Source organism: Fulmarus glacialis, unplaced genomic scaffold (assembly GCF_000690835.1).
Source record: "Fulmarus glacialis isolate BGI_N327 unplaced genomic scaffold, ASM69083v1 scaffold43763, whole genome shotgun sequence".
NCBI lineage: Eukaryota > Metazoa > Chordata > Aves > Procellariiformes > Procellariidae > Fulmarus > Fulmarus glacialis.
In genome coordinates, this window is record NW_009203171.1 from 36,341 (window position 1) to 47,950 (window position 11,610).

Genomic DNA, 11,610 nt, shown 5'->3' on the forward strand with positions numbered 1-11,610 from the left:
TGACAGTAATCTTCCATAACAAGTTCTCTTGGTTTTAAACAGTTTTATTTAAAAAGGAGTCTAATACTCGTAAGGACTTGCTCTAGGTATGGATGACCACAACTGGAGAACCACCACTGGACAGACTGAACTCTTGTTATTGTTAAGGTTATTAATCAGCACAGCTACTCACAGAAGAGAATCTTAGTGATGGTAGATATTGTACAAAAAAACCGTCAGAAAATAAGATTATATCACTGGAGAACTGGCTAGATAGACAACTTAAAAAAAAGATTGGCTTTCCTTATGATGATTTTGGTCTTAGTCACAGTGCTGTCCAGACTTCTAAGTATTTCCTACTAACAACTACCCAGCTCTTCTAGGAACTGAGTGCTTTCAGTGTAAATAAGAGATTTTATGGCATTTTATGCAAAGGAAGCCTAGTGAACTTTAAATGAGTTCATGGGAGTGATCTTCCACGCATCTTCTCCCTGTCAAATATCCTCTTCTAGGAGGAAGACTGGCATGCTACAGAATCACAGTCACTCTTTCCTTCCCAGGTTTTGAGAAAAATAAATGTTCCTTTGTTTCAACTGATAAATGGGGACACAAACTATGCTGACTACTGCTAGCTTAAAAGAAGCAAGACCAAAACCAACCAAACAAAATAACTGAACACTTTACTATTATATGTCATATTGCTCTGCAGCATGGTTTTCTAATAGGTTCTGCAGTTTGATATCAAAGGGCAACTAAAATATGCTGCATATGTCACTACTACTAATTTCAAACCCCAATGTAATTCCACAGCTATTTTTCTACTTTTCAGCGGCCACTTCACACTAATACAAACTATTTATTGCTAAATCTAATGTCCTTCTGGTGGGCTACATATTAAAGTTAGACAGAGCACCTGACCCCATAACCCCTGAAGGCACAAGCTTGAGCTCTATTATTGATCAATTCCATCACCATTGTGGTACTGTGCTCAGCCTAAATTAACCTGCCTAGCTTCTTAAGAATGCAGTAACAAGAATGCAGTTTGTATTTTTTATTATGCCTTTTATAACTTGCATGAACAGTACACATTTTTCATCACAAAATGCAAAATAACTTCCAACTGATTCACTGCTCAGCCAGATGAATAGTTCTAATTTTCTTCATTCCGAACAGCACACGCTGCATATAGCACAGATTGTTCTGAAATTGAGGAGACAATGTGGTAAAACATCATTGACTTATTTAAAAGTTTTTTTTTTTTTTAAATCACGCACAGAAGGAATGCTACAGCCACTGAAAAGCTGCTACTGTATTATAGGGCTTGTCATTGTATAACTGCTTTTGCGTTCTAAAGCAGACTGAAGTTGCCTTATAAAACAGCACAGACCATTCATCCACCTGTATTTAGTTGAATGATGATCCAGCTTTTATGGTATACATCAATAATGCATTGGAAACATTTGTGCATTGCCTAACAGCACAGATATTTTTTGTTTAATTTGTTTCTATACTATGCTGGTGAAGCACTGCAACAGAGAAAATAAATTCTGGGCTTTCAGGCTTGATTGATTCATCACATTTATGATTTGGGAAGGAATATTATACTCAATTAACTGTGTATTCACAGCTAATTGTAAACATTAACTTACAAGTCTGATAACTTTTTATCCCTCCCCATACAATAGTCATGATAAACCCCTTTCAAATACTCATTTTTTATTCCTTTTTATTGAAAAATGAGAACACACATACTCCCTCCTTTTCAGCACAACCCATGAAAGGGTTCCCAGAGTATTTCATAGGCCCGTTACGACAAGATATTGAGGTGCTCAAAGAAGGGCAACGAAGCTGGTGAAGGGTCTAGAGAACAAGTCTTATGAGGAGCGGCTGAGGGGATTGGGGTTGTTTAGTCTGGAGAAAAGGAGGTTCAGGAGAGACCTTATCACCCTCTACAACTACCTGAAAGGAGGTTGTAGTGAGGTGGGTGTTGGTCTGTTCTCCTAAGTAACGAGTGATAGGATGAGCGGAAATGGCCTCAAGTTGTGCCAGGCGAGGTTTAGATTGGATATTAGGAAAAATTTCTTCACGGAAGCGGTTGACAAGCATTGGAACAGGCTGCCCAGGGAAGTGGTTGAGTCACCATTCCTGGAGGTATTTAAAAGACGTGTAGATGTGGCGCTTAGGGACATGGTTTAGTGGTGGACTTGGCAGCTAGGTTAGCGGTTGGACGGATGATCTTAAAGGTCTTTTACAGCCTAAACAATTCTATAATTCTATGACGTACCCAAAGATAAAAAGGGAAGGCTGACTGGCTGAGTGCACTTCTCTGTGCCTCTGCTCTGTGCCTCAAGATACGGAACAACATCTTAACCACAGGCATGTTTTCCAAATATATTGTTTTAAAGTCACAATACTCTATAGAAACAGGCTTACAGAAGTTTTAGCCTACCTGATTTAAGGGCTCCTACCAACACTAGGTTTCCTCTATATTGATTAACTGTGCTTCACAAGAAGAACAAAACCACTCTGAAATGAATTAGGATTTCATGTGTAGTTATCTTTACAGAAAACCCATAACCAGCTTCAGTTAACAACAGCTCACCTTACATGTTGGTTACATATACGGGACTGAATGCTTCTGATCATATTTACAAGGCCAGACAGTTTTACTTTGTTCCAACTTCAGTCATCACATGATGGCAAATATGGCAAGCTCCCACACAGGACTGATGTACAGATGAACACTACTAATACTAAATATAAGATAAAGCATTTTTCTGGGAAGTCCGATAACCACAGGCTAGAAATACTCAGAATATGAACGATGGCTGCTGTCAAGGACAGGGCTGAGTTAAGTGAACCTGCAAAGCTACCCAAAAGAGCTGGTAGGTATGTGGATTGCCAGACTCCAGACCACAGCTCTGATCTTCTCCGGCACCCACACCATCTCTCGACATGGCTGAATCATTATGTTCACTTCCTATTTTAGGGAATGTGATGTTTTTTTGTTTTGTTTAAAATCTGTAGGCTCTCCAAATACTGCTTGATCTCAAACTCCAGTTTTGTGCTTGGGTTGCGGGTATACCTCAGTCACCAGACACTCAAGAATACATATTTCAGAAGTAAGAAATGAATACAACTGCCAGCCTATTTTCAAGTATTTTTTCAACTCTTTCTTCAATGACACAAAGAACAGCACTTACGTTCATGCGTAGGAGGATGAAAAAAAACAAATCAGTATCAGATTTTACTTAAAGCTTGAGTAATACAAGTTGCAGCATGCGTCATCCTTTCAAATTTTATAGTCTATATTTATATATACTTGAGCTGGAGAGATCACTGATATAACGCACGAGACACAAATGATTGCCTTATGTGCTGCATTATGTTATTTAGCTAAAAATCCAAACTTACTTTCCTCCATAAAACAGTATTCTAAGCATAATTTGTTATTATACAGCTGAGAAAGCTGCCCCCTCTAATTTTCAGAAACTATGCTATCTTAAAATGAATTCATCGGGAGTTGGAAAAACCCCTACTGTTTAGCTTTATAGTTATATATATGGAGAACAGACGCTTAAAAAGAAGATTAAAAAAGCACATTTAAAAAGGGTACTACATAATGTTCTGTTACAGGCCAATACTATTTCCTCCCAGTGTTCTGTTACAATTACATGGAATTTTTTCCAAAGTGTCCATCTAAACAGTCAGACATACTATTTTAAAGCTCAAAGACATAAAGACACTGTACAAATAAGGATACTACACTTTATTTGGAATGTTCTGTTCTTAAAACAATATACCTTCGAGTATATTACTTTACAAACACTAGAAAAATGGCCATTATAAAGCTGGGACTTTTTTTTGTTTTGAGTGACACTAAATGTAGTAAATTCTATCAAATGAGTTGGACAAAGCCTGTTTTGAGAGAGTGCCTTAAAACAATCCAATTTTGTTCAGTGGACATAAAGACAAAAAAGAATGAAGATACACTGCAGCTAGCTTTGCATGTCTTAAACCCAGGTCCTAATAGTAGTACACCATACTAAAACATCATTCTCCCAGGCTAATTAGACCTGCTAAAAAACATGGAGAAGCAGGGATAATTAATCTCAGTAAATACCACACTGACATGGTTATACAGTCTAAGGACCTAATGTACTATGTTCTTTTTCTCTGGAGACACATTCTTACTGTCTAAAGACCTAGTAACCCCATCATCTTGAAACTGTCAGTCACCACTTCCATTCTGAGCCTCCCAAAGGCACTTTCAGCCAAAGAACTGAATTTTAAATGGAAAAGGAACTGCAATATGCCTTGTCTTTTCTTGAGAAGATATACAAATAGCACACACCAATTTGACCTTCTAACGTGCCATTCGGCAGAGTATCTACTTACTTTTCATCCCAAACATGATCACCTCTGTGGAAGATAACTAGGTTATTTTCAGGGTCCAGAGCCAACCCAGAAACTTGACCTAGTTTCAGGTCTAACCCAGGCCACTCCACAGCCTCTTCTATGTGGAAATCTGACCAAAGAAACAAACAAAAGACAGACATTCATGCAGCATATTTATAAAAAACCACGGTTAATCGGCTTTTGGTACAGACTGTTGGGAATTATATGGATGTTTTCTTACATGCAGTATTTCCATTAATGCATTGCAATTTCATTCCAAGCATAGTCTTACTATAGTAAAGCATGCACAAGCACTGGCATCCTGCTACATATAGGATGCAGAAACTTCAAAACTGCTTTTGACTCCATTCTCTTCTCCATCTTTTCTCCATCTCCATAAGGTACACAGATTCTAGAAGTTTTAGGAGCTCTGTGAATACTTTCTACATTGAAAGATTACAAAAATATACAACTACTATCCAAAATCAGCAGGCAAATTTAAATATTAACCTACCAATGTTTTATTAAAAAATGCGTAACAAAGACTATGAAACACTAAACCAACTACATATCAGAAGTGGTTGATTCATGACTTTTTTCAAAAAAGCTTTTAAGACTAGGAAATAAAATACAGGGAAGGAAGACAAACAGCAACGAGAAGCAAATAAAACAGTAATTCTGTGAAGTTTGCCTATGACATTTCTTACAGCCAACATATGCATTAGTTCTGGATAGTGTTCATATCCTAATCCAAATCCTATAGGTATGAATAGGAAATAGATGTCTAAATCTGATGAAAGAGATGAAGAAGGGTAGAATATCTGTCATTGTTTATGCCGTAACACACTGTTTTTAAGAATAAATACTGGATAGTTTTTGAATAACACAAATCGGATTTTCACAGGAAATCAACAGCACAGGATTTAGCAAGTGAACCACTACTAAAAAGTCAGATATTTCTTGTGTTTGTCTTGAATTGTAAAACTCCTCAATTAAGGGAGACAAATTTAGTTTCAACTTAAAGGTTAAAATTAAAAATATAAGAAGATGTTTACTTCAATATCTATTTTATGTAAAAATAGACTTACACTGATTAAAGGCATGAACAGTCCAAAATTTGAAAAAGTTGCAGAGCATTGGCTACAAGGATTAATTTCTCAGAAATAGACTGCTTAAATGCTATTTGGAAGAGGTTGGTCTGGGTTGCTCTGGCAGTATTAAGAGACGATTGAACAATATTCCCAAAAATAAAAAATGTAATGTCAAGAAAAATGTCATTAATTCTGATTAAAAAAACCCCAAACCTCCAAATCCTAAAATGCCTTCTACATGTTAGGAAATCCATCACTCCTTCCTTTCCGAAATTAATTTGTTCGGCATAATTCAGGTATTTCTAACATGCAGACTTTGTATGTAGGTACTTATAGCCAAACTGGAGGTGAATAGAAAGCAATTTCTTTGCAGTTACGTGAAACTGAAGCTGTTTCACTAGTATTCAATGTGTTTTATAGCATCATGCTGTACTTTGCAACTTTCAGTTCACCCAAAGTTTCTGTGTTTTGCTGTGATCCTAAAAACTGATCACTGGGGTATCATCTAGCCAGGTGAAACACACGTCCCCATTCACAAAGTGCCTGGACATCCGTGCTTTGAAACAAGGCAGATCACAGACCTCAACACACAGCACCCAAGGAGTTTGAGAGGGTTCAGCTGGAAGTGATCTTCTAACGAAAGGAAAAATGAAAAGGGGAACAATGCCCAAAATCTTCAGGTCACCTGTGCAACCCAGCTGTTCTGATAAGCATACCCCACCATTCCATTTCACTTGGAAGAGATGTAGTCCAAGGAGTAACAGCAAGGATGGGCTGGAGAGAAAACCATTTTCTACAATCTACACAGGGGGAAGATAAAACCAGTGCTGAAAACCTACCACAGGCTAGGAGATATTTTACCTTTGTCGTTTTAGATAGCTAGAGTAGGTGACAGAGAAACTCTTTAGGCTAACACGAACCTAAGACAAATCTAAGGCAATCAGCAACTGCAGCGAATCTAAGACAGGAATCAGAAACTGAACAAAAGTTTCTAGCTAAAAGAGAAACTGTTAAGAAAAAGATTATACATATTCATACTTCCGTGCAGTTCGGTTGGTCACAGCAGGTGCAGCACCAAGTATATCCATGGACATGAGCATTTTGAAAGGAATAAAAGGATGGAAATCCTTTGTCTGCTTCCTCACTTGCTCTTTCTATATCAGTCTAAGTTAAGTTGCGGAAAACTTGTGTATGTTTAATGTTAAAGTGCCCCTTAGCCTCTGAGCCTTTACCAAAAAAGTTAGAAAAATTAAAAGACTAAACATAGAAAGCCTAAATTTTGGCCTCTATAAAATTCAGTTTCTCAAAAGGCATGTACTATAAAATACAAAATGCTTATACTTACAGTTAAAGGACTAAAAGATTTCTGATAGATCAAAACAATAAAATGAATGTACAGTGAAATACAGTCTAATCACAAGAACTCCAGCCTCTACACAACCTTTAGGTTTTCTCACACTTTTCCAAAATTGCTTTATTATTGTTATCTTTTCTTTTCCCTTTAAAAGTCTCATACTGAAAGTCCTTTAATACAGGTTCATCTTAAGGCATCTAGCTTTTTACAAAAAATTATTTACTAAATTTAGACTTAATTTGTCTAAAACTGATTATTAATTCCCTACAAAACAAGTGGCCCATGGAACAGTTACACACAAAACCAAAGAAAATTACTTTTCCCCATTAAAATAATTTACAGTTACTTAAAAAAAACCCCAAAACCATCAGTTTTGTTGTAAATGAGATTTCTAAACTAAGTACTAGATCTTCTACCTTGTAATTTAGAGTAATTCCTTTCATCAATAAAACTATAGAGAATTATGTAGATTTAGAAGGCAAATCAGCTTTTAATCTCTCTACAAGTGAAAGAATAAAGCCTTATTTATTGGCAAAATTGCAATTTACTGTCCATAAATCCCTGGAAGCTCTTGCTACCCTTTAACATTACAAATTTTAGTCATGTTGCATTTACTCCCTGTCATCAGAGTAGTCATTTAAATCTTGACAAATACAGGTAAGCACTGCACAAAGGAGTTTTAAAAATTGGAAAATTACACTGTTTGCCTTAATTAGGAGGTATAATTGTACTGGTTGAACAACCTGACTGATCAGTTACCAGTCTCAGGGTAGTAAGATAACAACAGTGCAGGAAGAGCAGTGGTATAAATTATAAACATAACATTTATAACAACCTTACTTAACACATTGGTCACTTCCTATTTCAAACCAGTTACATGTTTAAAGTTGGAATATTTGCAAGACTAAAAATATTAAACTATTTTAATTCTGGTGATTTTTAAACAGTTAAATGAAATGAGTTTAACAGCAACCAGAGTCTTGTCCTAAGAAATACTGAGAATTTTTAAAATTCAATATAGTAAAGAATGTTATGAAGGGTGCAAATTTTTTTTTATTAAAGCAAGACAAGTTAAAACACTTTATGTTCCACTTCTTCCTCTGAAGAGGAAAATTCTGTTATGGAAGGTTCTGTTCCTCTAATACATAAATACTACCCAAAACAGAACTAAACATGTGCTTAAAGATTTTATGGCTATAAAAGTTATTTTGCCAAAAGATGGCGCAGACAGCTTCTGCCATTCAGAATTTCTGTTGTTAGCAGTATCACAAACACTAAAAAAAAAAAAAATTAATGTTAATTAAGATAATTTCAGTTTTCTTTTTTGCTGTAACTCAAAATTGCATCATTTGAAAGTCCATTTATTAATTAGTCCTCCACCAACAAATTCCCCCAAAATGAATATATAGCTACTAAAGTAGCCGAGCAAACGCTTTCTGTAGTTAGAATTCATGCCATATGGTGTGCCACCTAAGCCATTTATTCAGTTCACTGACACTCTCTCCTCTGGATCAGTTAAAACAGAAAGGAAATTTCTTTCTTCCCCTCTATATACCACATGCTATTAGTCTGAACTGAACAAACTGGTTTTGCAGAAATGCTACACACACTACTCTTCCAAGGATTTAATTCCAGTGTCTCTTATGGAATTATTTATGATTTACACTTATGTCAGGCATATGGTAACATCCCACCTGTTTTTTGCCCTTATGCCAGTAACTTGACAGGCTCTCATTTAACGTAACATTGGAAAATCGTTATCTTTGGTTTTCTGTTAAATACAAACCCAGAATTTTGCTGAATTTGAATACTATAACAGAATCTCACATATGCGGAGACAATACATGTTAACATTTTGAACTGAAATAAAAATCAAATGGATGATAAATGGTGCATATTTGTGTACAACAGTACTTGGAAACATCAAGCTGGCTGTTTGCAACATAAAAGCAAGCATGTGCTGCTACAGCTTATGCATACAGATTACTTTCATGCATACATACCAGTTTCTTTTATGAGATACTCGTCACATGCTGCATTATCTGGCTTTCCACATTAGCAAGTAAGACTAAGCACAATCAATATCACAGAGACCAAAACGCAAGTAAAACAAACACAATACTTCCATGATTTCTGCTGTCATAGAAACCTGAAGGGAATGGACTATAATCCTAGTATAATAAAACAGCCTGTCCAAGAATATTTGGATAGCCAAGCCCAATTTGAAATAAATACACAGAAAATTTTACTTCTCAAGAATTTTTCAGGATTAACTACCACTCTTTCTGAATGAGAGAAAAAATGTCTGATAGAATTACAGCAATAAATTTTATAAAATCTTGTATCTGACAAACCAAGGTAATCAGAAAACTCATAAAATGCACCGATTATCCCAGTGACTATTTTATAGTAGTTAATTGTACTATGAAAATTCTTCACTTCCCATGACTACTATAGCCTGTGTTTACCTTGTTTTAACATAATTGACACCAAATCATTAAGTAAAAGTCTTGGGAACAGAAAAAATACTCTATGTTCCAAAAAGTATCAGTGTTGTGCCATTGGTATACATTCTTTCTTAAAACATGGAGGGGGAAAGAACCCCACTGAAATACCTCTAAAATAGAGAGAGAACATTTCCATAATTAGGAAAACTGTCACATAAAATACTTCCAAGCATCAACTGATATTCCCTTCAGATTTTGCTAATGTGGATCACAGCTCTTACATTGCATTTCATTGTATAAAATCAACCCCTAACCCACCTCCTGTATGTTCTTTTTCCCAGCTTCCCTCACCATGTTTAGGCTGTTGTAAAGAGAAAAGTCTGTTCTCTGGTGGCCTCAAGGTAGATTCTAGTCTGTGAAATTTGTGAATTCTGTCTCTGACAAGAATAGTATTGTCCCTCTCATCATGATTTGTGATCTCTCTGGCAAGATCCTTCTTTTGGACTACATTAGCAATCTCAGCTACAAGATCTGATTCTGCCTTTTCTGTAGGGTTATGCTTATGCACATGCACAACATCTTCCCTTTCTCCTAGCAGCTTGGAAAGGAGTGAATAGAAATCACCTGTACAGAAAAGAGAAAAGATAAGAGGAAAGGAGGGAAAAAACAATTATAACAGATCGTGTAGTTTTAGAAAGCTTCAGCAAAGTATAATGTAACAAAGTTATTCAAACAGTCATTGTCAAAAGTAGTGTAAGAGCGAACTGTTTCAGCCTCGGGAATTGAATGAGTGAAGACTCTGGTATGAAAAGATAATGTCAAATCTTTATAAACTTCAATTTACATACAAATGTCCACTTTTACCTGACACTTTGGCATCAAAAAATCATCACCTCTGCACAGATGTTCTTGGGAACAGGGGGGGAAAAAAAGAAAAACAAAAAAGTGCACAAATTTCAGAAAAAGAATATTTGTGATGGAATTATCTGGATTTGCCACGCTTCTGCACACTTATTCTATTTTTATAAAACAAAGAGGTAAAAATTCTATAGTTTTATTAATTTGTTCACTTATAAAGACAGTAATAGACAGTCATGATGCATTTCAAAATCTGTTTCTTTGAAACCTGTCATCGCATAAGAAGCTTAGGCTGTAAGAAAACAAACTTTCACATTTGCAAACAGATTCCATAGAGCATACTGTAGAAAGAAGACACACTAGTAAAACAGAGTGATCCATTAAATTTTCATTTATTAATTCGGTCTGTGTCCTGTCGCTTCTCTTCCTCCAAATAGTAACAACCCTTAGTCACAATATCATCTGGCAATGCAGGGAACAGTATTTTCTCAAGCTCCTTGCTAGCAATGCAGTTATCACTTTAGCTTTCTTAGACACCAACAAGCATTTCAGTAAATTCCAGAACAATAGCTCAAAGCAAAAACCCAAGAATTAGGTATGCAAATTCTAAACCCACAACTTTCTTCACAAAATATTCAAACCACCCAAACCAGTTTTGATGAAGGCAATGTTCAATTCTTTTTGCAGGATTAAATAAAGTGATGACATGATGACAAGTATATCCATCTCCTAGGATTCTCTGCCAACCAGCAGGTACCCAACTTATTAGAATTTATTAACAAAGTATCTTGGCTGCCTGAAATGATTATCAGTTCTGTTAATACAACAGCACCATTTGAATGGAAAGAGACATCCAGTATGCTTTAAGATTTAATGCAAGTAGGTATACTTCTATTTCATTTTAAGTACAAATCACTCATAATTAAGAATTTGTATTATTTTGTATGACAGGCTATAGAAGACATTTTTTTTAGAAAAGAAAAACTACAACTAATGAAGCTTTCATCAAAAAAACCCATCCAGAAACCATCACTTGCAGCCTGGGACAGAGGAAATTAAGTCTTTTGGAAATGACCCTAAGAGGATCTGTCATGTTTATAAACAGTTCAATGATTTTGAGTAGGATTCCATTCCTTGCCCTTGGAAATGAAATATCCCAGGTGAAATCTTCTGTCAGAAAATAATTACTGAAGTAAAAGGGCCAATTTCAATGAAATGAACAAAGGAAATTAGATAAGAGAGAGAATTAAGCTATATAACAAATATGAATTATTTGCTTCAAATACAACTGTAAAGCTAGAATGCTTCATAATCCTAATACTGTCATTCAACTAGTCCAACTACTGACTCAGAACAAATCCAAATATTCAAAAAGTATGATATAATAGAAGTTTTGGATATTTACCATATTTATTCTGAGAAAGCTTTATAACTACATTAATCAGGTTCAGTAGTCTGTACTTAAAGCACCCAAGAATTGGTG

At 35.6% G+C, this 11,610-nt stretch overlaps 1 protein-coding gene across 1 annotated transcript in view; it reads right to left on the bottom strand.

The window, feature by feature from the left end:
- Positions 1–9,893, bottom strand: part of PAM (peptidylglycine alpha-amidating monooxygenase) — a gene marked incomplete at its 5' end in the record, with an annotated part of 24,568 nt that extends 14,675 nt beyond the window's left edge. The window contains 2 exons of the mRNA XM_009574542.1: positions 4,378–4,507; positions 9,588–9,893. Of these exons, the coding sequence (XP_009572837.1) occupies positions 4,378–4,507; positions 9,588–9,893 (436 nt within the window). The remainder of the gene's footprint in view (positions 1–4,377; positions 4,508–9,587) is intronic.
- Positions 9,894–11,610: the final 1,717 nt, after the last annotated feature.